This window comes from Nyctereutes procyonoides, unplaced genomic scaffold (assembly GCF_905146905.1).
Source record: "Nyctereutes procyonoides isolate TBG_1078 unplaced genomic scaffold, NYPRO_anot_genome, whole genome shotgun sequence".
NCBI lineage: Eukaryota > Metazoa > Chordata > Mammalia > Carnivora > Canidae > Nyctereutes > Nyctereutes procyonoides.
Genome location: NW_026575034.1, coordinates 17,683,023 through 17,710,047, shown reverse-complemented (window position 1 = coordinate 17,710,047; position 27,025 = coordinate 17,683,023). Strand labels below are relative to the sequence as shown.

General features: G+C 36.4%; 1 protein-coding gene across 4 annotated transcripts in view; it reads right to left on the bottom strand.

Annotated features, from left to right (window-relative positions):
• The window catches only part of SBF2 (SET binding factor 2), a 463,379-nt gene that overhangs the window by 19,385 nt on the left and 416,969 nt on the right, over positions 1–27,025 (bottom strand). For 2 of the 4 annotated variants that reach the window (XM_055317649.1, XM_055317651.1), the window contains 6 exons: positions 25,692–25,832; positions 24,714–24,809; positions 15,534–15,718; positions 11,857–12,033; positions 9,673–9,774; positions 8,798–8,983 (listed from right to left, as the gene is read on the bottom strand). In XM_055317649.1, coding sequence (XP_055173624.1) covers positions 8,798–8,983; positions 9,673–9,774; positions 11,857–12,033; positions 15,534–15,718; positions 24,714–24,809; positions 25,692–25,832 — 887 coding nt within the window. Of the gene's footprint in view, positions 1–8,797; positions 8,984–9,672; positions 9,775–11,856; positions 12,034–15,533; positions 15,719–17,070; positions 17,146–24,713; positions 24,810–25,691; positions 25,833–27,025 lie in introns of all 4 variants that reach the window. The other 2 variants (XM_055317652.1, XM_055317650.1) reach the window with 2 other exon arrangements.

Below are 27,025 nucleotides of genomic sequence, written 5' to 3'. Positions count from 1 at the left end.
TTCTGGGATCAAGTCCCGCATTGGGCTCCACGCTGGGAGCCTGCTTCTCCGTCTGCCTATCTCTGACTCTATGTGTCTCTTATGAATAAATAAATAAAATCTTAAAAAAATAGGTTGGTTGTTTTATTACTGAGTTTTAAGAATTTTTAAAACAATTTAATTTATTTATTTAGAAGGAATAGTGTGAGGGGCAGAGGGAGAGAATGGGAAGCAGACTCCTTGCTGAGTAGGGAGCCTGACACTAGGCTTGCTCCTAGGACCCTGAGATCATGATCTGAGCCAAAGGCAGATGCTTAACCAACTGAGCCATCCAGGTGCCCCAAGAATCTTGAGTTATTCTGAATACAAGTCCTTTAAGCAAACACATGATTTGTCTTTTCATTTTATTAACAGTGATTTTTGAAGAACAAAAGTTTTAAATTTTGACAAGGTTTAATTTAGGAATTTGTTCTTTTATAAATAATGCTTTTGGTATTGAATGTAATATACCCTTGCCTAACCCAAGGTCACAAAAATTTCTTCCTATGTTTTCTTCCAGATGTTGTATAATATTAGGTCTTAGATTTAGGTCTATGATCCCTTCTGAATTAAATTTTATATTGGTGCTAGGTTTGGATCAAAGTTTTTTTTTTTTTAATTTGTTTTTGGACCTAAAAATCCAATTGTCTGGCACTATTTGTTGAAAAGACTATCCTTTCTCTACCAATGTCTTTTGTACCTTCATTGAAAAGTCAGTTTTCTATATATCACATATAGTGTGGGACTATTTCTGGACTCTATTCTGTTTCACTGACCTATCTTTACACCAATTATCACACAATCTGGATTACTGTAGTTTTATAATAAAATTAGATAGTGCTAGTTCTTTTTCAAGGTTGTTTTGGCTATTCTAAATTCTTTGCATTTCCATATGGATTTTATTTACTTACTTATTTATTTATTCATTGGAGACACACAGAAAAAAGGCAGAAACATAGGCAGATGGAGAAGCAGACTCCTTGCAGGGAGCCCGATGTGGGACTTAATCCTGGGACCCTGGGATTATGCCCTGAGCTGAAGGCAGATGCTCAACCACTGAGCCACCAGGCATCCCTACATATGGATTTTAGAATGAGCTTGCCAATTTCTACAAAATAGCCACCTGGGCATTTGATTGTGGCTGTACTGACTCTTTAGATCAATTTGTGGATACTCATATGTCAACAATATTGAGCCTTCTGACCCATAAACAAGAGGTATTTCTTGATTTATTTAGGCCTTTAATTTCTCTCAGTAATGTTTTGTACTTTTTAATGTCTAGGCCTTTAACATATCTTGTTAGATTCCACCCATGTTTTTTAATACCATTGTAAAGATAATAATCTTTACATTTTAATTTTCAAATATTTCATTGCCAGTATGTGGAAGTACTAGTAATTTTTGTATATTGATCATGTATTCTGTAGCTTTGCTAAATCCACTTATTCAAGTAGTTTTTTGTAGAGTCCATAGACAACCATGTTGTGTGTGAATAAACAAAATTTCACTTCCTATGTGGATGTCTATATTATTATTTTCTTGCCTTGCTGCATGGGTAGGATCTTTATTTAGTACAATGTTGAATAGAAGTGGTGAAGCAAACATCCACACCTTGTTTCTGATCTTAGGGGAAAAGTATTTTGTCTTTCACTATTATGATGATGTCAGCTGTAGGTTTTTTTTTTTTAAGATTTTTATTTATTTATTCATGAAAGACAGAGAGAGAGAGAGAGAGAGAGAGAGAGAGAGAGAATGAGAGGCAGAGACACAGGCAGAGGGAGAAGCAAGCTCCATCAGGGAGCCCAATGTGGGACTTGATCCTGGGACTCCAGGATCATGCCCTGGGCTGAAGGCAGGTGCTAAACTGCTGAGCCACCGAGGGATCCCCCTCAGCTGTAGGTTCTTAAAAAATAGATACTATCTAGAGTTTGAGCCAGTTCCCTTCTATTCCTAGTTTCCTGAATGTTTTTACAAGGAATGGATATTATATTTCCTCAAATGCTTTTTTGCATCTATTGGGATGACCTTATGGTTTTTCTTTTTTAGTTTCTTAATATGGTGAATTATTTTGATTGATTTTGAATGTGAAACCAACTGTGCATTCCTGCACAGGATAAGTGGATAAATGCCACTTGACCATGGTATATTATCTCTTAAATATATTGTTGGATTTGATTTGGTAAAATTTTGTTTAGAAAATTTGAATATTGATCAGAATAGATACTGGTCTATAGTGTTCTTTTGTTGTCTTTGTCAGGCCAAGGTAATGCTGGTCTCATAGCCTGAGGTGAGAAGTATTCCCTTTTTTTTTTTTTTTTTGAGAAGTATTCCCTTTGCTTCAATTTGCTGGAAGACTTTATATAGAACTGCTATTCTTTCTTCCTTAAATACTTGGTAGAATTAACCAGTGGAACCACCTGGGTCTGAAGTTTTCAGTGTGGAAAGATTTTAACTACAATATCAATTTCCTTAATAGACATGGGCTTATTCAAATTATGTATTTCTTCCTGAGTGTGGTAGGTTGTGTCTTCCAAGGAATTTGTCCATGTCATCTAAATTGTTGATTCTATTGGTGCAAAACTTCATAATATTCCCTTATGGTCCTTTTAATATCTGTAGAATCTGTAGTGATGTCATCTTTCTCATTTCTAATACTGGTATTCTGTGTCTTTCTTTGACCAGTCTGGCTAGAAGTTTAACAATCTATTGATCTTTTCAAAGATTAACAATCTATTAATCTTTTCAAAGAACAGCATTTGGTTTCATTATTTTTCTGTGCTGTTGGCCATAAGATTTTTGGAACCTAAAGGCAAACCTGTTTCAAATAAACTTAGTCTTATTTTATTATGTAGAATTGGAAATGATAGGCATCTCAGTCTATAAATTAATTCTATAGGAGCATTTCCTCAAATATGCTAATGAATAGAATTTTAGGCCTTTTTCAGGCATCATCTGGATTCTGTTGTCCAAAATAACTTTTTATTTATCTTGATGGAAGATAAAAATATACAGATTTAAAAGATGAAGCTATGTGAGGTATTTTAGTTTTGTTTTCCATTATGGATTGAAACCTGCCAATTTCCCTTATTTATAAGAAGAGAATCTGAAAAGGAATTTGGAGACATAGGAATTTATAGGGGTCTTATTTTTTGCCCATATGTCATTAAGTACTTTATAAAATTTAAAGGCCCATAAAATAAGCTGTGACTCAAATCCCAGGAAAGATCAACATTTTGGGAATAAAATATAGTAAGTTAACATTGGATTTTGCTTTGGAGAATTAGAAATGTTAAGCTATAAGAGACCTTATATAGAATGGCATCAATATTGGGAAAACTGTGGGTATGGTAGACACACCCTAGAAAAATAAGTAATTAATGTTAGTTTTTGTTATTTCAAGATAAAGATTTAACAAACATTAACTGTGCAGTTTCTACTGTGCCAATCACTTTACATAAGATTTGTAATCCTTCTGATAGCTGTCTACGTATTCATGTATCTATCTAGAAACCAAAGCACCTGAGAAGTTAAATAATTTGTTAAGGATCAAAAATTAGTAAGTTAAGACTGATATGTAAATTCAGATTTATTTTATGGGCTCAAAATATTTAAACTCAGACTTATTTTATGGGTTCAAAATATTAAAACCCTAATGCAAAATTGCTTTGTTATAAAACAGCTTGGATTACATCAATTTTTGCCAGTTTTCAAATGGATGGGAAGCAGGAAGACACCAGAAACTTTGAATATACCATTAATCCATTAACTGCAGTTATTTTGCCAATATTAATGGATACATTTTAGAGTAACTAAACTGTGTGAGGGCGGTGTGGCTCCTCACACATGTGCGCACAAGGAAAGTTCATATCTTCAAGAGACAAATAGCTTTTCTTATTGGAATAGGACCTAGCATAGTGCCGGCATATGTATGATAACCGTGAGACCATATCACACAACCAGACCAGAGTGAGTCAATTTACAACTTGAATAAACTTCAAAAGCAAAGTTATAATTCTTATTTGTTTTTCTCAAAGTAGGAAATAATGAAAAAGTCCTAAGATACAAAGATTTACTCTAATGTTGAAATAGAGGAGATGCTTTCCTATACTTCATGTATTCATATTATACATGTCTGTTCCCTTGGTATTATATTTTAAAAATAAATTTTAGGTAAAAATTGTATTTTTGTATTTTGGATATATTTCTTTTTGAATTTGGTTCAACTATTTTAAGAAAAGGAAGCATCCTGTAATGATATCACTTGAATTAAGCCAATTTCTTTTAGAAGCAACAAAAATTTGCCAGATGTTGCTATTATGAAACAGTGATCTAGCATTTATAATTCATCTGACACCTGGATATACTGGCGTAAACAATGGCTTTTTATATGATGAGGCAGTTCTAATTTAAGATCAGTACTTCATCTGTTTTCTTTGTAACTCTATTAGTACTAATGGACAAGTCTAGGCAAATTTCCATAGACTGCCTTTTGGCATTCAGTGTGTTAGAAATGGTTAACAAGCAGTGAACACATTCCACCTGGGAGTTTTGCTTGTTGCTGTGTAATTTTGCACATTAAAAAAAAATTTTTTTTAATGTTGGGCCTGGCTCTGTTTTGTGCCCCTGAGAAATTAAGGACAGTGGTAGTTTGAATTGTCTGGCAAAAGCTGTAGTCATGTAAAGCACTGGTGTTCACTTGAAAGGTATTCAAAGAAGGCGTTCTCTAATGCCTAAAACTAGTATGTAGGAGATGATGAAATACTACCTTATAATTAAGTCAGCAAGAGTCAGAAGCACTATTTGTTAACTAGTCTTCTATAGTCTTCTGTTTTTGAATGAATAAACAATCCCTTTTCAGCACGAAGTAATTTGCTTCACCAAAGCTGATACCTATCATAGCCAAGCATTCTTTAAATACTGCAATTAAGGTCATATGCTACTTTGCCATGACTTGCCTGCACTCAGGTTGTTATGTGAAAGGGTACTAAGGCAAAAGAGGTTCAGAAAACTTTTGAAAATTCATATTTTAGTTTGAAAAATTTTAACATTGGGGCACCTGAGTGGCTCTGTCAGTTCGGTGTCCAACTCTTGATTTCAGGATCATGATCTTGGGGTTATGAGATTGGAGTCCTGTGTCAGGCTCCGTGCTCAATGGTTAGTCTACCTCTCTCTCTCTCCCGCTGCCCCTCTTCCCATTCACACACACACTCTCTCTCTGAAATAAATAAATCTTAAAAAAAAATCTATAAAAAATTTTAATGTGGTATAATCAGATCTGAATTAATGCTAAAGGAGTCTTTAGGCTCCAAACAATATTATTTTCTACAGTTTCTGAGGCATTCACCTACAAATAACTGAGCTGTCACTAAAGCTCAATTTATATAGGACATTTGAATTTTAACTCATTATTTGTTTATTTATTTTAATTTAAATTTTTTTAGACTTTACACACACAGAGGCAGAGACACAGGCAGAGGGAGAAGCAGGCTCCATGCAGGGAGCCTGACTTGGGACTCGATCCCGGGTCTCCGGGATCACGCCCTGGACTGAAGGCAGCACTAAACCGCTGAGCCACACCAGCGGCCCTTAACTCATTATTCAAAATAAAAAGTTACTAGAAATTAAACATACACCCTAAGATGTTTTAGATAACACTACATTGTTTTAGCATCTATTGTAATGTATTCTAAAGACAACAGGAATTTATACTTTCATTTATATTAAGATTTATTTATATCATTTAAGGGGTACTCACAAAATACAGGTTACTTTCCAATTCTAGACTACTTACACTTCTACCCATCCCTAATAATAAAATATAAGTATTATATTTCAAGTAATTATTATTACGCTTGGGGTGGAATGATGTCATTTTCGAGGACAGTATGTCTCCTGTGAGACCCTCCCATCTCTTATTGATTGTGAGTGGACTCTTCTGCTGACTCTCATGTTTAGGTATGCAGAATTTTGCAAGTTGAGCATGGATATTTAACATATTTAATAAGGCATTTAACTTAAACCAAATCCAGCCATACAAACTTAGCTGCCCTCCAACTCTCCCTTAATTAAAGGAAAGGATTTTTTATAAGGTAGAATAACCTAAAATGAGGTGGGGAGAATGGAAAGGGAAACAGTAGCAGGTCAAGAAAATTCAGTACATTTATGAACAATGGAAAATAGAATATAAGAATAGCAATAAATGATAGAAGATGAGAAGCTACATTGGAATGCTTGTAGGATGAAAATGATTTGAGAAGGTGACAGCTTGCCCTGTCTCAGAAAGGCTCAGGACTCAGAGGCCCAAGAACTCAGTAACATATACAGAGGTGAAATGGGAGCCAAAAATGAGGACTAGGTTAAGTCTATAGAGGAAGTGGTGAGATCTCCAGGGTCCTCTCCTACCCCATGCAGTCATGTGATTACCTTCTTGAAAGCAAGGGATTAGAAGTTTGTCCTCTGGAAAAACCAAACTAGATGAGCTCTGGACTTGGGAACAGTAGGCACAACTGGGTTCATGATGAGGCTTGAAACTGAAAATAGCATAGAAAAAGAGGGATCTCCCTGGACCTATTTCCTGCCCTATTTCTAAAAAGCAGGCAGCCAGGCTTATAAGTATTCTCTGGGTACCAGACTGACAAATTTTTCTCTGGAAAAACCAGAGAGCTGTTGTTTTTTTTTCCCTGGAACTCCAGTTAACTGAGATGTTGGACTTACTAATTAAAATTTTGTTTTTCTGGGGGATCCCTGGGTGGCTCAGCAGTTTAATGCCTGCCTTTGGCCCAGGGCGCAATCCTGGAGTCCTGGGACCAAGTCCCACATCAGGCTCCCGGCATGGAGCCTGCTTCTCTCTCCTTCTGTGTCTCTGCCTCTCTCTCTCTCTCTCTATGTCTATCATAAATAAATAAATAAATCTTAAAAAAATTTTTTTTTGTTTTTCAGGTTCATTGATATATAATTTACATATAATAAAATCCTCCTATTTACACCATACAGGTTGATTGATTAGTTTTGGTCATTGTATACATTGTGTGATCACCAGCACAATTAGTATAGTTCCCTTATTCTAAAAAGTTTGCTCACGCCCCTTCATGGTCCCTGACCACTGGTCCCAAATGACCACTGATCTGTTTCTGTCACAATAGTTTTGCCTTTTGTAGAATTTTCTATAAATGAAATCATATATAGTATGTAGTTGCTTATACCTGCCTCCCCATACCTCTGCCAGTTTTACCAAGAAATACTTGACATATGTCACTGTATAAGTTTAAGGTAGACAGCTTAGTGCGTTTGGTAAGCAATATAAGGCAATAAGCAAGATAATAAGAAGTGCTTTCATAAAGAATTCGTATGGTTCATCTATCTAGATGTGAGAAAAAGATCCTTGTGCCTCTCCTTTGGTATCAGTTAAGCTTTCTGTTTCAGAGACAATGGGCTCCAAATGCCTCCCTCATCTATCTGCCAAAAGAAGTACAAAATAAAAAGGCTCATATTCAAATAGTAAACAAATATACCTTTTGCTGCAAAGATTTAAAACGTAAACTCAATCCTACAGCCAGCTTCTCTGGATGATGTTCGGACAGAATTAACTGAAATTATTCAATAGATCTTTTCTTTAAGAAGCTGATTAGAGCAGTCAAAAACAACCACCAGAATGTGTGTGTAGGGGGGATGGGGTCGGGGGTCAGAGATGGAAAGTCACTGCTAATGGGTATAGAGTTTCTTTTTTGGAGTGGTAAAATGTTCTAAAATTGATTGTGGCAATTATACAACTTTGTGAATATACTAAAAACTATTGAATTATATACACTTTAAATAAATGAAAAATTATGTAGTGAATTAATAAAGTTGATCAAATGACAAATAGAATAAAAAAAAAAACCAAACCAAAACAAAACCTCTTTAGAAGACCTAGTTTTAGTACTGGTTCCTGAAAACATTTCCATCTTTCCTTCCAATAGATATCCGAGGCCAATCTATTTCCAAGAGGCTCATGGTTCTGACAAATATGTCTGACATGCCAAAACACATTCATTGTTATGGTGCAGATGAAGTAAAGTTGGAAATGTCAACACTGCTTTTCCTAGACCAATTTAGCAAACCCGGTGCCATGTAATTCTCAAGCCCAATTCTGATTCAGGCCCCATTAGGAAGTTTGTAACTGATGAGGCTTGGAGGGAGCCTGTAGAGCATTCACATCTTCCCCATTCCCCTGCTCCCACTGGGTATGACTGGATTATATACTTGGGTTTCTGTATGGTCTCTGATTAGCCCTGATTAAGTCACTGAGTAGAATCAAGCCGGTGTTCTCAACCTCACAGGCTTGCCTGATTGGGCCCTGATTCTTTCTCAGGGGTTAAGCTCCACCTTCCATATTCCTAGGCACAAGCTAAAATCCTCCAGAATGGGGATAAGCACCTGCTGGATTTCAGGCCCTGTCATCACCTGGAGATTTTTGCTGTTTTATCATAGATCAAACCTTCCTGAACGACAAACCCAAGTTTGCTCCTCTTCTTGGGAGATGATAAGTTAGAGTGCTGGCTACTTCGCATGGGGGCCAGCCAGTAGCTAACTCAGCTATCCTAGATTCAGAAACCAACTAGTTTTTTTTTTTTTTTCTTCTCTATTCCCAGGAATCCACTGCTAAGATTTCAGCAAGCCTTATGGCTGAGTCCATCAGAATCATGACATGAAGATACCTGGCACAGCACGGCTATGCTCAATAAATGTTAGTTCTTTTCTTTCTTTCACATCAAGTCAATTTAAAGTCTGCTCTACTTACCTGGTGTACACAGTCTAAGAACTGCAGGAAGACTGGAGTAAAACCACTACCCTGACAATTGAGGGTCAAGCTGCTCCGCTGATTGAATTTATGACCAAAAGAGAGCCATTCTTTTTCCACCAACATCCGAAAGCCTTCAAGTGTCCTATAAAAGGGATCACTGAGTAACTGAACCAGGGATGTCACCTAGGACACAAGCAGGATGGATACATTACTTTCGGTCCTGAAAAAATTTTGTTACTAAGACAGGCAAAGTTACCATAACAGCAAATTTGTTCACTAGCTGCTTCAGGACAGCCAATCAAATTAATTCTGCAAACTTCCAGTAAAAACTAAAACTCAAACTCATTTTGGCTACACGTTTTCTTTCAGGGAATTATGATTTTAATCTTTACCTAACCAGTTTGCTGACTATAGTCCCCTCCTGCAGGTTAATTAATAAGGCTAGAGGATCAGTTCCAACCTATTATCTACTTTTTGGCAGATACAGATTAATGTCTTACATAGTTTATATTTATACCCTTTTTTACTCTACAGTGGATAAAGGAGGAGCTTATTGAAAGCTAGGGAAAGGACTGACAAAACACAGGAAGGATGGTCCATGTCCTACCCTCTGATCAACGGCTCCATTTGTATGCTTGCATGGTGTATCTGTCATGAGGGAGCCAGATGCCCTGGACCAGAGCTCCAGGATATGTAGTGCCTGGAAGCTCAGGGCACAAAACTTTCTGATGGATATGGTGGTTTTTAACATAGGACTTTGTCCATAAACACATTAGTCATTATACAAAAGATTCATCTGCAGGATTTAAAAACAACTGAATTTAAATATAAATCTAAAACTAAGTATCTGAAACTATGTTTTAATCATTTACTTGTGCAGTGATGTCCCAGCCTTCCTCCAAACAGACCAAAACTGAGGAACCATTCTCAAGTACTTCTGATACAACCACAGCCAGCTGCATTATCCTGTGAAGCTAAAAGATAGGAAAGGAGGCCACAATTAGACCAGGCACTTTCTGAACACCAAGAACAGACAGACTCATTATCAACCTTAGATGATGAAACAAGTTAGGGATGAAGTATTTGGACAAAAGAATCACATAAGTTTTAAATGCTTAAGGTTCTTTGTCAAAATCAAGATGAAACAATGACATAATTTAGAAGTAGACACATTTTAAAACAACGTGTTCAAATGATAGACAATGAAATAAACTGACCCTACATGATCTCCCCAAAGTAGAAGAGCTATGTAATCCCATAGAGTGGAAAAGTCAGATTCTAAGTGGCCCTACCAACACAGTTATTGGATTTAAAATTTGTTTTTCTATGATATAATCGGTTCTATTTCAGATACTTTTAATTTTTCTGTAATTAGATAGGAGGATGGAGGCAGAACTCTGTGAATATACTAAAAAGCACTGAATTGTACACTTTAAAGGGCTGAATTTTTGACAAATTAATTTTATATTTTAAAAAAGACATTCTTATTTGTCTGCACTATATATTAAATGGAAAGAAAATTTATATTTGTGCTCAGCTTTTGAAGCCAACCCAAAAGACTCAAAGTCCCTAATGAACAACTAGGTTGTGAGCAGACCATATAGATTCAAAATCAATTGTATATTATAGTTTAAAACTATTATAAGCATCTTTTGATATAAATTGTAGAATGAATCTGTCAACTAACATAAAACAAAATAAAATCCCCCATACTTTAAAGAGATCTGGGCTATTTTATACCTAGGAACAAGGCACATGTCCTCTCCAGCAATGGGAAACTCCTTACTCCCTGTTCCTATAACATAGATATTACCAGGCCTGTATTCTCTTGGGCTTAGCATTTGCTCTGAGTTAACTTTTAAAATGCCAATATTCCAAGTGGGGCAATATTTTCCACTGACTTTAGTTACCAACTTCTGGTAAGGATCTATTTTGGAGTAAGAAGTAGGACACAGAATGTATCAGAAATACAGATAGATTGGGTAGTGAGAATAGTTTGGGGTAGGGGCTTATAGCTTTGGGATAGAAGGGAGTCTTGATCAGCTTCTTCCATGGCTATTCAAAAGTATCCTGAACTGCTATAATAGTCATCAACATACCCTGATCCAGATTTATAGCTAATTTTTTTTAAAAAAGAGTTTAAGTATCTTGAGAATAGTCACTGCCTTAGGTACTCCCAATCATTTCCTGGTTTATGGAAAACAACTCTTTTTCCTCCTTAAGAGAGGCAGGAGGCTTGGAGACAGATAGGAACAGGAGATTAGAGGGTTTGGGAACTCCTACAGGGGGCAAAGGAATAATGGGCATAGCATCAGTGGCCTGAAGACAAGGCTGAAGGGTATACTGCGGAGATGCTCTTGGTTAAATGTCTGCATCAGTGTCTAAAACATGCATGTCATAAATACCTTTCTTCTGTGGTTTGGAAGAAATGTGGGTTATGTGTGCTGGCATACCTATTTCTCCTTAATTTCTTAATAAGAGTTTAATTAAAAACATCTCAAGCTTGACTGAGCTGACGAAAGGATATGCAGTTTTTCCTAAACCTTAGGTAGGTTTTAGGGTATCCAAAATGATTTTGGTAGCTGGTCTGAGGGTGATTCTAAAATCTAGACACATGGAAAAGGCAGAGACACATGGAAGGTAAGAAAGTAACAGGGAAAGGCTCTTGGAGTCATCAGATATCACATTCTGTCCTGGATCCTCACTCTGCTGATAACAGAGCAGGAGTCCTATAAATATTTTCCAATGATTAAATTTACTGCATATCAGAAAGTTTCCATCGAACAATAAAGATGTCCTCCTCCTCAGCAACCCATGAAGACCAAATTTTCAATTATAGAGAGATGAAAGCCCAGGGATGAAGAATTCTACCCCCTGCCATCTTCTATATCATACGGTTCCCTGAAACTGGAAAGTCTTTATGGAGGGCATACAGTAAGGGGAGAATGTCAGGTAGTGAGGGCACACAATATTTTTTCCCTCTCAAGTATCCATTCTGTTTATCTACTTGGACTTCTCTTTCTCTGAGTTATAAGACAAGCTGCTCCAGACATTACCTGTGGGAACCACTCAGAGTCTCCCAGGGCTTTCAGGAAGGTCACTTCTGAGTCAGTAGGAATGGTGCTTGGAACACAAGCCCTCATCAGTTTTTTGAAACTGGCTTTAACTTGTCGGATGTCATAAAATTCAACAGGAACAAACTCACAATTTAAAGCAAATTCTAACTTGAAGTTCTGTGGGTGAAGATGCAGAGAATTAGGCAGATGCAGTACTATAGGTAAAAGAGCACTGTTTTTAACAGGGCAATACTTAATGATGCACAGTTAGTTGAGGCCAAGTAGCTACAGAGGTTGCAGAGGTCAGGAAAGTCAATCTTGTGTGGCTAATGTGTCAGTATTACTGGAAAGAGCCATTCGGTAAGGTCTTGTGGTTTGACTTGGCTTGCTGTCATTCTGAGAATTTGGAGAGGCTACTGGTAGGCTGGAACCTGATGGAATTCATAATACCATATATAAGCCAGTTATAAGGCCATGACCCTCAAAGCCTAAAGAGGAACCAATGACACGTGGACAGCATAATTAATCCAAAACTGTAAATGAAGTTTCCCCAAGATATACCCTGTAATGAAAAGGTAATATACTGTTGAGGTTCCAGAACTCTACAAATTAAAGTTTGTAGATATACACATATCTGTTTCTTATTATGCAAGTAAAACACAGTCATTGTAAAATGAAAAAAAAAGTAGAGATAAACATTGAGAAGGAAATAAAAATCACTACCTCAGTGCCCTAAGATTACTAATGTTACTGTTACTCTTTTAAAGCTAATAATACAAAATTTTATATATAGTAAATTCTGAAAGATTTTGTGATTTCTAGCACTGGGATAGTATTTTTTCCATTCAGTATGACACATGTATCAGTCTCTATTTATTTGAATACTTTTATAATTTATATCTTTAATCCATTTATTCCACATGAGGTTGTATTTATAATTTAAAAATACTAAACTGATGGCCCTTTGGTCTATTTTGTTTTGATAATCTAGTTGCCTAGTTCTCAAGATTGATTGATTGATGATTTTATTTATTCATGTGAGAGAGAGAGAGAGAGAGAGAGAGAGAGAGAGAGAGGAGAGAGAGAGAGAGAGACAGGCAGAGACACAGGCAGAGGGAGAAGCAGGCTCCATGCAGGGAGCCCGATGTGGGACTTGATCCCGGGTCTCCAGGATCACGCCATGGGCTGAAGGCGGTGCTAAACCGCTGAGCCACCCAGGCTGCCCTAGTTCTCAAGATTTAAAAGTTCTCAACCTTTTCATGTCAAAGAATGAATTGGTTTTCTCATATTCTCTGTGCTTTCTTCACATTCTGCTAAAATTACTGTAATTAGACTATTTGCTTTTCTAAGAGTAAAATTGCTTTCTGGAGATTGGGTGTATAACAGTATGAATGTACATAACACTACTGAACTGTACGCATGAAGATGGTAATTTTATGTTATTTGTATTTTATCACAATTAAAAAAAAACTGCTGCCAAGAACTTATACATAGAGTCTGCTAATGTTTTATATTGGTTATTTCAGAGTATTTTCAAAAAGGTATATTATAGTTTTAAAATAAAAAGCAAAAAATCCTAATTCTTTTTTTTTAAATAGCATTTCTAACATGTATCAAGAAAAAAAGTTTGTCTTAATAATCCCTCTTTTAAAAAGGAAGCTACCCTAAAGAAAAAATATAAAATATAAAATAAAACCCTACTGAATTGTATCTCAATAAAAAAACTATATGCTTGTAAATGTGATTGCAATTTTACACACAGAAGATAAATATAAAAATTCAACAACATGGAATGCCATGTAGTGATGAAAGTAATTATGAAGACTATTACACGACATGGAAACATGTTCTTTAGATAAGAACTTAGTAGTATACACAAGTTCTTATCTGCTAGTTTTTTTTTTAAACTTATAATAGATAAAAGATAGTTTACTTTCCAGGAAAACCAGGTTTCTTTCCATTTCTCAAATGTACATGAACTAGGTATGCACATCTTATGAACCAGGAACTATTAACCATAGTGTTGACCAACACTAGGTCAAAAGGAATTTGTTTCTAAGTCTAAGGTATTGTAAATTGAAAAAGGTTAGCAAGGGCAATTCAAGATTATTTAGAATAGGTCATTCCCTACTTACTTGCTTTCCTATATGTCTCCTTTGTGGGGAGAAGAAAGTGTTGGGTTACAACTAGACAGTACTGTGTTAGCCAGAATGTGGCACACACCAGACAGATAAGGACCTACACTCTACAGATACAATTGAATAAATAAAAGGAAAACTTGAATGGAATATACAGAAACCCTAATAACCACTGTGCCGGGATAGTGGTATTATGTTTTTTAAAATATAATACTTTATGGATAAAAGAAAGAAGGAAGGAGAAAGAGAGGGAGAAAGAGGAGGAAGAGTTGCAAGGAGTCAGTCTTTCTTACTCATATATGCCTGATCACACAGCTCATCTGAAGACTGACGTGCAAAGGCAATGGCAGAGGTGAGAATTTAGGAGACAGCCTAGAGAGTAAATCAGGTTATGAATAAGTGGTGTGCTGAAGTGTGGAAAGTCTGTGCTCTGGGAAAGACACTGGTGCCAAAGAGGCTGTACAGGCAACCCTGGATTACTGTTGAAAAGTGTTCCAACTATTTTCTGGATATAAAGTTATCTGCTGTATCAGAAGAAACATGTGCATACTTAAAAACTGAGTATTACCCAGCAGTTTCATGCCCTCTACCCTAAAGGCTGTGACTAAGTGATTGCAGCAGTCCTGGCAGTGGGAGAAGAGCTAGCAAAGACAGCTTGCCAGAGAAGAGATGACTCAATCACTGGCATCTTGAGAACCAAGCATATGGGATCCTGCTCACAGCCCCTGCTCCATGGTTCAACAGAAGGTCTGTCTGGATTGCCCAGTGCTGACTAGAGTCAGCTAAACTTTGAGGGGATTTCTGACTTAACAAATACTTTAATTTCCCACAAACCTATCAGTGGTAATGTATTTTGTAATGTGTGCATTGCTAAAACAATCCCAAGGAATAGTTGCTTTTGGAGGCAGAGACTATCTTTCCAATTTATAGGATCTGAGCATAATGAAGTTCTTTAGCATAATCATTTTATTTATTTATTTATTTATTTATTTACATAATCATTTTAAAAAGACTAAAGTTGATTAGTATCTAATATTTTGAACTTTCTCACTTGTCTTAAGACATGTATCTCTATATATACAGCCTTGCAAAGTTTTTTAAAATTTAACTTAGATAACAGTCTTGGCCTTTCCTTGTCTCCATATGTAGTGTCATGGTCTTCTTTTCACTCCTCTACCTTCCTGTCACTTTCTTTATCAATAGGGATCTATTTTGCCAGGGGTACAGATTCCTATGGAACTAAGACAATGGAAAAACATACCCTGAATGAGCCTTATTTCTTTTTTGTACATACACTTCCTAATATTCCTGATGTTCGATTTTTTAATGATTATGAGTAAGTATATTCAGACATATATACATACATATATATGAACTACAATTTTTTTTTAACTACAATTTTTTTTGAGACTGATTATTAACTCCAGGTTAAGAATCTATGCTGTAAAACAAAATTTCTAGGAAAGCTGGTTTGAAATAGGTTTTATAAACTTCCTTCATATATCTGCAAAGCTTCTAAGTGAGGAAATGAAATCTTACCCTTAGTTGAGACTTTTCACCAAATATATAAAGGGCTGCTTGGCGTTTCGAGAGCTGGTTTTGCAGGTAGGTGCTGTTACTAAAGGAGGCGGAGTGGTCCCTGCCTGCCAGTCGGGCACCAACATCAATGAAAGATGTTGGAGAGCTGATCAGGCGAGTGCTAGAGCGAAGACTTGCCCATACACCTTCACAAAAGCCAAAACGATTGAGTGAGATAATCTGATGTGGGAATGCCACTGAATAGGGAAAAGATGCATGCTCTGTAGGTACAGTTTTAGAAGTAATAGCAAGTTAATTCACCTAAGTATATATCATGGATCATATTGGTAATTTGTCGTTTACTTTTACAACATATAAGCACTATTCAATACAACATTTCCAAATCACACAATCTTAGGGTTGGAGGGACCTAAGAAATCACCCAAGTCAATCCTATTTTTGCATTTTGATGTAAAGTCAGTATTTATAAATGAATGCTGAGATCATAAATAGAAAGAGTGCACAGACACTAAGGAAACAAAAAATGTGGGCAGAAGGCAACAAAGAGATAACACGTAGTGACTTAGTTTCTCAGGGTTTTGTGAAAGAAGTAAGGAACACTCCTCTGCTTTAGCCAGTCAACACAACAAGAAATGGAGATTAAGTAATAAATTAGAACTTTACTACACCTATTAAAATCTAAGGTTGGATTTAGAATTAATATATATGTGTCATGCCAAAATGATAGAATTTTAACCCAGCAAAGATTATATTCTCACCTTTTTGTTCTAGTATTCATGAAAAATAGTAAGAAGTTATAAATTTAGTAATGTGCATTTCACTGATCCTTAGCTTTATTTAAAATTTCAGTCAAAAGCAGATGTCTCATATGTCTCCTAAGGGAAAGGCCAAAGCTAAGCTGCTAGAAGAATCTCATGTTATAAATTGACGTTAATTATATTAATTAGAAAAGTCAAGGATTTCTACATGCAAGTGAATACTCAATATTCAATATCCAAACACAAAGGCAAATACTAAGCCTCAAATTTTGAAAAACATTGTAGTACCTTAAAAATAACAGGGCCCCTCATAAATGTTCACATGGTGTTCATGCTCGTGATGGGGTCACTGGGGTACAGGCCACTGCCACTGCTTCCCTAAAGTTAGGTTTCTTCCCTAGATTTAGAAGGCTTTAATATTTGCCAAATGTTAAATTAATCCGTTTCTAGGTGACTGCAAGTCACCACAATAATGTTTGTCTTATCTGCTTCTCTCTTTATAAGCATTTATATGGTCAGGAGACCAGTTCCCAGGAAAAGGTGTTTTAGGTGATTTCTGCTTAAAAACATGGATGAATCTTTCTACATGACCTATGAGTTTGTCTTCGATATTATGGCAAGTGTTTATAAATGGAATCACAGAACAAATTCAGAATATGGGTGAAAATGAAGGACATAATTTGACAAACGAATGTGAAAAAAGTCACTTGTAACAAAAATGACTTCATCATATGAAGATGGTTAAAAAAGAGTGACACATCAGGACAGATATACAGTACCTTGATTATGGACTCTTTCCTTAGTTGAAGATTTGGGATTTGACTGAGTAAAACACTTATCTCTGTACCCATGCACTGGTAAGTGAGATTAAAGACAGAAGGAGGAATGAAATGTAGATAGCAGCAAACATCAGAGCAAATTGAGTAAGAGAAGAATAGGTTATTTAATTTTTGAGGTTAAGTTAACACAGGGGAAAAATGTAAATATAATAAAAGTATAAATAGAAAATATGACTAACAAAAAGCTGCACAGTCACACAAAAAAGATGTACTGAGTGCCTGTTAAATGAAATTTCAGCTCCTGATTATAAATATTATAAGCACAATGAAATGGACAGCACAGCAGAGTGCCACTAACAAATTATACCAAATGGAATAAGCTTTTGAAGATTGTCATTTGGTGAGAAATAAATTTATATAAAATTAAAGAATTGAGGGTGGGGGGTAAACGTTAAGAATGCATTGGCCCTAGGATTTAAGGAAGATGATTGGTTGGCAAATGCTACGTGTTATATAACACGTTTGTTCTTTGAGTAAAGTCATCACATCAGGAATGAAGCTCTAGTAACCATTTGGAATAACTAAGTGCATATTTCTGCAGTAAAGCATCAAGCAATGCCACACTATGCTTTTTTCTTTTCATCTTGAAATTACATTTATTTTTAATAGATAGTATGAGCAGCAAAAATTCATGATCCTGTGACAATCCCCAATGCCACTAAAAAATATAGCTTGTGATGATTGAGGTAATGACTTCTCCTAAAACCCCTACTTGCACCAAAATGATAGGCAGTATTAGAGATAATACTTTTGTAATTTGAGTAATATTGTTTTTTCCTGGCAGAAAAAAAGTGCCCTGTGACTATGGCAAACTTTACCTGGTAGTAACAAAAGTGGTGAGCAGTAGGTTACAGTTATATTATTTCTTGAGCAAAGAACTGCTCAAGTCAATTAAAGAAAATGATTCTGTATTTATTCAGTATTGAAAATGTTAACAGCAGTATTATTAAGCTATATACTGCAAAACTGCATATCACATAATCTGATAAAAAGAAAATCATTAGCAGTGTTTTCATTTCTGCCTCACTCTGTCAGAAGCAGAAAATAAAGGGTATTAATGGCTTTAGTGGCCAAAGGAATTCAGAAAGCTAAGGGTTGGGTGCCTAGGTAGCTCAGTGGTTGAGCGTCTGCCTTTGGCTCAGATCCTGGTCCTGGGGTCCTGGGATTGAGTCCCACATCAGGCTCCGGGCATAGGGCCTGCTTTTCTCTCTGCCTATGTCTCTACCTCTCTCTCGCTGTCTCTCATGAATAAATAAATAAAATCTTTAAAAAAAAAAAAAGCTAAGGATTGAGGAGGCACTGGCTGATTGCACACAAGGAATTCTTTTGCAAGACAGAACAAGGACCATGGGACAACATGGTAAAGGCACAAGGCCTCCTGTGCTGGTCAGCTATTTTTTTCTGCTAAGGTTTTGAGCTTTCCTAAAGGAATATGGGATTCCTAAATGCTTATAGTGAAGTCTGACTGGTTGGTTCCTGATTCTGAGATGCTATTCCCTGAACACACACCAGTTTTGTATGTGGGGCCCTTTGCCTAGAACAGATTCTCACACTCCTTTACCTGATAAACTCCCTAACCCTTAAGATCCAGGAAAAATGTGAACTCCTCTGAAAAGCATTCCTCACTGTCTCCAGAGTTGTAGAGAGCTCTATTTAAACTGTGATCACACTGCATAGTTTTATTCTACTAGATTTTGTGTTCCAAAGGGTAGGGACCTAATCCTATCTATTCTTGTATCCTTGCTGATAGCCTAATATATAGGTACTAGAAACAGTTGCGGATTATTTTCTTTTTGAAAATTGATACATTTGGAGCTGTTATGACCATTCTAATGTATCTTCAATTCTGAGAGAATGAAAAGAAGGGTATTAAATAATAAAAAATTAATCACTTCCCCAAATAGAGGCTCACTAATGAAAAACTGCCAAATGTTCATTACATAGAGAAAATCAACAATGAACAAATGGCCTTTTGTGACATGGGGCCAGCAGAGGGCTTTGAGAACTGTAAGCCCATCTGGCAGTCATGTTATCCAAAGGCATTAGACCCCCCCTTGGTGGTTTTTGTTTTAGTATATATACATTTTGCATCGTGACTTAGTGTTACCTGATATAATACATATTGTAATATAATATAAAATGTATTTTTAACTATGAATCACGATCAAAACAGTTTGTAAATTATTGGCCTAGACTTAGAGCAGATGTCTTCAATTTTCTTGCCTTGGGCCTGTGAGGAGCAACCTGGTTTAAGGTAATTTAAATGCAAATGTAGACTTTCTTCCCATCTCAGTGGAGTATTAGGCAACTATAACTAATAATCACAACAGCAATCATGGAACTAACATTTATTGAGTTCTTATTATGAACCAGTTACTAAGCTAAGTGCTTTACATACATTATTTCACTTATTCCTCATAACTACTCTAAAACTAGATACTATTTACTATCTGCACTTTATAGATGAGGACACTGAGCATTAAAAGGTTTCCTAAATTGTTTAATAATCACACATTCAGTGGTAGCACTGTGGTTTGAACCTGAATGTAACTGAATCAAACTCTTAGTGTCCTGTTGTGTAAGCAACCATGTGGTCCTGGAACTGTCCAGCAGGGTCTGGCTAAGGGGATTGCTTCAGGGAAGAAATGTGCAGTTCATCCCACCCAGGGGAATGCACTGGTGTTCAAAACATGAGTGTTTCCTAAGCACTGGTATTGTTCCCTCCACTCTGTTCAGGCCAAAGGAGAAGAGGAAAAAGATACTTGGGTTGGATGTGGTGATGGATACTGAATTTATCAAGGTGGCCTTATGACTAGCATGGTGCATGAGGTACAAGCTATATTCAGTGAATGCTGCATTGAAATGGACTGAACAATCCCAGTAACAGTTATGCTATTTGCTATGTGATCTTGGCCAAATCACTTCATTTCTCAGAGACTCTTAAAATACATATCCTAGAGATTATTACAAGGATAAAATATCACATGTAGAGAAACATAAAGGGCCATGGAAGTGTATAGGAGGAAAAATTAAAAGCCAGCCTCCATGTGGTTACTTCTCAAATATACTGAGCTGTTATATTTTTTATTTAGGAGGCAGTAACCATTTTCTTTTTAAAAGTTAATTAATTAATTAAAAGTAGGCTCCACGACCAGCACAGAACTCACAACCCTGAGATCAAGACCTGAGCTGAAATCAAGAGTTGCACTTGACTAAGTAACCCAGGTGCCCCTTTCATGACATTTTTCGAGTCAACAAAATAATTTATCCAAGTTAGAAGTACATGCTTTCTCCATAGAGCTTGGAAGTGATTTTAATTTATAAATGAAAAGTAATGTGCTTTATTCACATCTTCACTTCTTAATTGGTTCTTGTGTAAAAGAAGTTGCTTTCCCTGCCTTAGGAATTCATCAACACAGAATGTAAAGTGATTGCCCTGACTGAATAAAGGGTGATGGAGAAGGTGGAGGTCAATCTAAACTCTGGCTCATCATCACAGTGAGAAAGGCACATAGTGTAGATAACCTAAGAAGAAAATCAGAACCTAGGACTATGACAATGAAAGGAATGAAAAGACAGTAAAATACAGAGAAGAAAAAAAAGAGGAAGGTTAGATGTAAGATTTAGAGATAGGAGGCTCTTCCCACACAGGGTAGATGAGGAACTTCTGAAGAAATGGTGCCTAGCTATCTGGAAAAATGAAGAACCTCTCATTGAGGGGACGTACAAGGAAATGAACTATTTGTAAGGTGTGTAAGTGTCTATACTTGGCCCATATGAGTGTGTGTCTGCCTGTCATAGTCAATGTTAATAGGGAATATTCTAAGATTTCCCAAACTTGCTTGCTCCAGTCCATTCCTGTTATTTTAAGTGAGGAGGAATGACACTGTTGGAAGAGACAAAAGAAGCAGCTTTAGGGATCAAAGAAGAAGTTCAACACGCCAGGAAACAGCAGTATCTCATCTTCCAGTTAACCACTGGGACCCTGGGAGATTTAGGAAGCTTTGGGAGAAAAGAATTAAGAGATGGAATAAAAAGGTAAGATTTATGTTTCTGGATCCTAGTTTAAGATACTAGAACGATGGGCATCTGGTTAGGAACAAAAAAGTGTCGTAAGGAAACACAATGTTCACAGTAATTTTCAGAAGAAAATATTTGGGAAGGGTGTCAGAAATAAAAGGGTGTCAGAAATTATGGCCTCATTATGTATAGAATGGGTCAGCAACAAATCAAATAGATTTTTGACAGTAAGAGGTAAATATAGCCTTTTAGGTACCTTTGAGAATAGCAAAGAATGAACTCATGACTAGAATGTGACCATAAGTTGGGATCCTTTTGCATAAAAAAGGCTGAGTTCTGAGGCCAATATTGAAAAAAGAGAAGATACTGTAGGTCAAACATATTGGTGACTATCCATGAGCCTAGGCAGTAACCTAGAAGAGGTAATTTTGTACCTGAAATTTATATTACAAGTCATCTGGCCAAATGGAGGAATAAATAATGTGTTCTTAAAGTTTACAAAGTCAAAACTTATGAGCAGAATGGGGAAAAATTGTTGACATGCCTTACTGACAATATAAACTTTCAATGGTAAACAAAGCAATAAGTCGAACTGCAACCTTGAGCCAAATTCTGATAGGAGCTCTTGGCAACAGAAAGAGCAGGCAGGAACCTTAGGAGACAGTCATTGTACTATTTTATGTTCAAATTCATCAAGAAAGAAATAAGAATGATGTATGTATCTTAAACTTTAAAACAATGGTATTTTAAAAATTCAGAGGAGAGCTATATATAAATGTTATGGGTTAAACTGTATGCCTCCACCCCCAACTCATACGTTGAAGTCCTAACCCCTCACTGAGTACCTCAGTGACCCTACTGGGAAACAGGATTATTGCAAACGTAATTAGTTAAGACGAGGTCACACTGGAGGGGGATGGACCCCCAATTTTATATGATTAATGTCTTTATAAAAAGGGAAAATTTGGAGACAGACACATAGGGAGAACATCAGATAAAAATGAAGGCACCTGAGTGATGCTTCTACAAGCTAAGGAATGCCAAAGATGCCTAGTAAGCCACCAGCAGCTAGGGAAGAGGCATGGAACAGATTCTGCCTCATGGCCCTCAGAAGGAATCAATCCTAACAACATCTTGATTTTGAACTTCTAGCCTCCAGAGAACTGTGAGACAATCATTGTTTAAGACAACCAGTTTGTGGCACTTTATTATAGTAGCCCTAGCAAACTAATACAATGACCTTCAGGCCTGAAACACTAATTCAGAAGATGAGTGAAGAAGGTTGAAAGCTAGTAGGAAATCCTGCAATTGCAGAATGTTCTAATGAGGCAGAAAAAAAAGTATCTACAGAACCAGGGGATTCCTGGGTGGCTCAGCGGTTTAGTGCCTGCCTTCAGCCCAGGATGTGATTCTGGGGTCTCAAGATTGAGTCCCACATCGAGCTCCCTGCATGGAGACTGCTTCTCTCTCTGCCTAGGTCTCTGCCTCTCTCGCTCTCTCTGTCTCTCATGAATAAATAAATAAAATCTTTTAAAAAAAAAAAAAAGAACCAGGATGACAGCCAGGAGATGAGCATAGTAATCTTGGTTTCTAAAAGGGGAAAAAGTGAATTTTGTAAAACAGAGACTTCTTTTATGTTGATTCTGAACCAAATTCTATAATGGATTACTAATGGATAATTGATAATTTATGATTACTTAGGAAAAAGCACTAATTCCTATAATGTGTCATGGTAAATTAACCATATAATCTTTTGTGATATAGTTAACAGTTGCAAAGAATGGAAAAAATCGAATTAAAAAGATTGGCAGAGGGCAGCCTGGGTGACTCAGTGGTTTAGTGTTACCTTCAGCCCAGGGAGTGATCCTGGAGCCCCAGGATTGAGTCCCGTGTCAGGCTCCCTATGTGGAGCCTGCTTCTCCCTCTGCCTGTGTCTCTGCCTCTCTCTCTGTGTCTCTTATGAATAAATAAAATATAAATAAATAAATAAATGAATAAATAAATAAATAAAATCTTAAAAAAAATGATTGGCAGAGATTTAGAAATATGGGCCAGGTGGGTTTTAGTAGGACTTTTAACTACTATATATTAACAGACAATTTCTTTCTTTAAGGAGGCTTCCATATTATTTTGATGAAGACTTCTGCTCTTAGTTCTGGTTTGCTCAATTTTTTAAACAACAAATTACATGACGGCAGAGATCTAATTGATGCATGACAAGAGGCTAAGACACAGGAAGACAGTATCAGGATTCAAAGTCTAAAACAATAGTCCATATAAAAAAAGATGGAATTTTGTAGATACAGCACATGGTATATTTAGGTTCAAAAACCAATCCTCAAGGCTAGTCATGTATATTATTAAGAACAAGAGCACATAGGAAGATATTTAAGTGTGGGTGAACCTAGTGATGTAGCTATCCTCATATCTAATGTAATCTTAGGCTGCATGAGTTCAACTCTATGGAGAGTTCACTAAGTGACAAAGATGGTGAGTAGAAGGCAACCATTTGAATTGGGGTATTTGGAGATAATGAAAGTTCTAAGAGTGAAAAGATGATATCAGCTGTAAATTCAAAGGACTGTGGTATAGGAGATCAAGATTTAGAATTTTCTAACTTAAGAAGGCTGAGCTAGGGCCCATATGTAAAAGCCACAAAATGGCAGATTTTTAGATCAATATGAGAAAGAATTTTCTAACAAATAAAGAGCTCCTTACAAACGCAAGAGACTACTATTAGGAAGAAATGAATTTCCCATTACTGGTGATGTTCAAGTAGAACTGGGATCATTCACTTGGTACATTTCCAAGGGGATTCAGCATTGCATAGAAGTGAGAAGCCCAAGATTCTATGAATCCAGTATGAAGTAGGAGATTTTATAATCAAGATACTTGCTTTGGAATTTCCTCTGAAAAGTAAAAGAATCCCACATTATCTCCAGAGACCAATGTGGATCACCTCTGGAGCTAAAAGAGCAAATACAGAATTTCCTCTGAAAAGTAAAAGAATCTCACATAATCTCCAGAGACCAATGTGGATCACCTCTGGAGCTAAATGAGCAATACAGGCCTTTTTCTACTTCCTTATGCCAGGAGCTAGAGCCCATAGGAAAAAGAGTAACCTGGGTATCATTCTCTTTTGTTCCCTAACCCAGTATTTCAGAGAACAGGAGTAAAAATTACAGGCACAACTCTTTGAGGCTCAGATTACTTACTTCCCTCTAGCTGCTTAATACGTCTGTGGTCAGCTTTTCTACCCTGCAAACCTGAAGCACTGTAGAGTTTTGCAGGGCTGGCCACTGATTGAGATATGTTTCCCTTACCTCCTGCTGCTGCTTCCAAACTCATCAATAGCTAAAATTTCAGCATTATTATACCTCTTGTTCCAGGAGGCTAAACTCATCTGTCACGATACCAGTAACAAATTAGATCATGTATTTAGAAAAGAGTGATTAAGAACAATTTGAACCATAATTAGTTGATTTAAAATAGCACTATCTAGAGTAAAGTTTTCTGATTTCAAGGTTGTATCAGTGCTCAGTTATAAAATCAATCTTACTAACCTCCTCGAGCAAAGCTATTGGATGGGTTTACATCCAAATGTCCTGGCACTACCTGCTTAAGCACAGTGGACATTCTTGAAGTCCTCCTTTCAGTCCCTGAAAGTCAGCCAAAAAGAAGAACAAAAACCAGGTCGTTCAGGTTAACATTACTCAAATGACAAAAAGTTATCTTCATGTGTAGCATGTCTAATTGCTGCCAAACATTGTACTTTTTAAGTACCCACAGCTTTAATAGAGATAACAAGGCACTGTTACTATTTCCTCAGAGATACACACATTTGCAAGATTATAGAGAGTTAGGTTTGGCAAGTGCAATCAGAGAATTTAATGATAAATGAAGCAAGGCATGCATGGTGTTACTTTACAAGAAAAGCCACTTTCTGCTTATGTTGAGCTAATTCAAATAGCTGATTAAGCCAAGGAGACCAACTTTTCAAGTCACATGCTCCTGTGTCTAACACATTAGGGTTACCTCTACATGAACCCTTTGGGGTTCCATCACATGATAACTGAAACAGAATATTAGTACAAGTCTTAATGGCTTCATCCAAATCTAGTGAAAACAAACTGTACTACAAATCATAAAAGGCTGCAGAAATTTCAGGCATTTCAAACTTATACATGATGATTTACTACATATGCATTTAATAGTTTGGTATTCAACTTATACATTCAACTTGTAATAATATGTTAAAGTCTATGTAAAACAGATTCTAAGAAAAAAAGAGATGACTTTATGTTCTCCACTCCTATTACTCTTAAAAAGTAAATAACTGAATCCCTGCATTTGGTTACTGTTACTAGACATTAACAGTAATATGCTGATTTTTAAGTAAAAGGAGCTAAAGTTATAGCCCCACAGCATAAAGCTTTAAGGGGTCGTACTAAACGAACAGTATAAATAATTAAAGAGACCAATCCTGGAAATGAATCTAACCTTTCATAGCTGTCAAGAAGAAAAGTGTGATTAGTACTTACCTGGAGACAGAGCAAGTGCTGGCCTGACGGTAAGGGTATTACTGCCACTAAGTTTCTGGTGCACAGAAACTGCGTTCAGTAAGGCTTGCATGTATTTTTCTTGTTCTATGCTACTGGAGGATTCTAAAGAGGAGGTAGGAGCTATAAAAGAAAAAGTGAATAAAACAAACTGTCTCTGTTAATAAGAGTTATCTATCTACCTACCTATCTTATTCTTTCTGTATATAATCTTCAAGTTACCACACCCAAATATAGAAACTTGCCCCACTCAAAGCTGTAAATTATTAGATGGCTATCGTCTTATGATATTGGTTTCACCACACCTATTCTTGGTTGCCTCGTCATCCTCCCAGAAAGAGCCCAGCTCTGGAAAATCGTTTGAAGCATAGGTGTAGCTTCTCATTATGTAAGCAATTCACAAATGAAGAGTCACAAAAGGCAACATCTCCCTGATGATTTCCCTTAATTATCCTGTCCACGCTACTATCTCGGAGCAGAGGATGGAGTAGGTTCCCTTGGCATCCTGAATGGGCAGAGGTGAGAATTCCCCATGTCAGTAGCTTTCTTCTAGTTCTGCCATACAGGTCTAACAGGGCACACAAACCTGTAGGGGTTTGTTGCAGAAGAGTAAAGGAAAATGAGGAGAAGGTTGCAATAGCTACTGCCAGATTCCCTGGTCCTTCTAAGAGAGGGACAGAGGGATGCACAGAGGGAAATAAATGTGAGAGCAATTCTAGGTTTGAGGTAGTCTGAAACTGGTTTGTACGGAGCAAAGAATCACTGAAATTGGCCCAGGCACTTTAAAGAGGCATCATTAGGGACTCGTTAGAAGGACAATAGGTGTCAACAAATTTTCTTATATCTTGAATATAAAATTATACTTTACAAACATTAAGATGCCATTGTATTTTATAAATACAATAAAATAAAATTCTAAATTTTATTATAAATTCTAAAATGTCATCAATTATAAGATGCACCATTCTTTTATGTACTAAGAATTAAAAATTCTTCCTTTTAAAATGTGACAATTCTTTCAGATCACATCAATTTTAAGATCACATTCCAATTTCAAAGATATTAAAATATAAGCATATGTGTGAGCTCAAAAAATATGAAATATTTTTATATTAGATTTAAAATATCAGAAACCAGTGGAATAAAATAATTTCAATTTTTTCCAATGAAAAGCTCAGTGATATGCTTATCAGTGTTCCTGAAATGATTCCCTCACTTTACCTAACTTACATATGCTCCATTCTATTATATTTACTATATGGCTTGGGAGGATTCCTCAGTATCAAAAATAGTTCAAAGCCAATTGCCTTTAATTA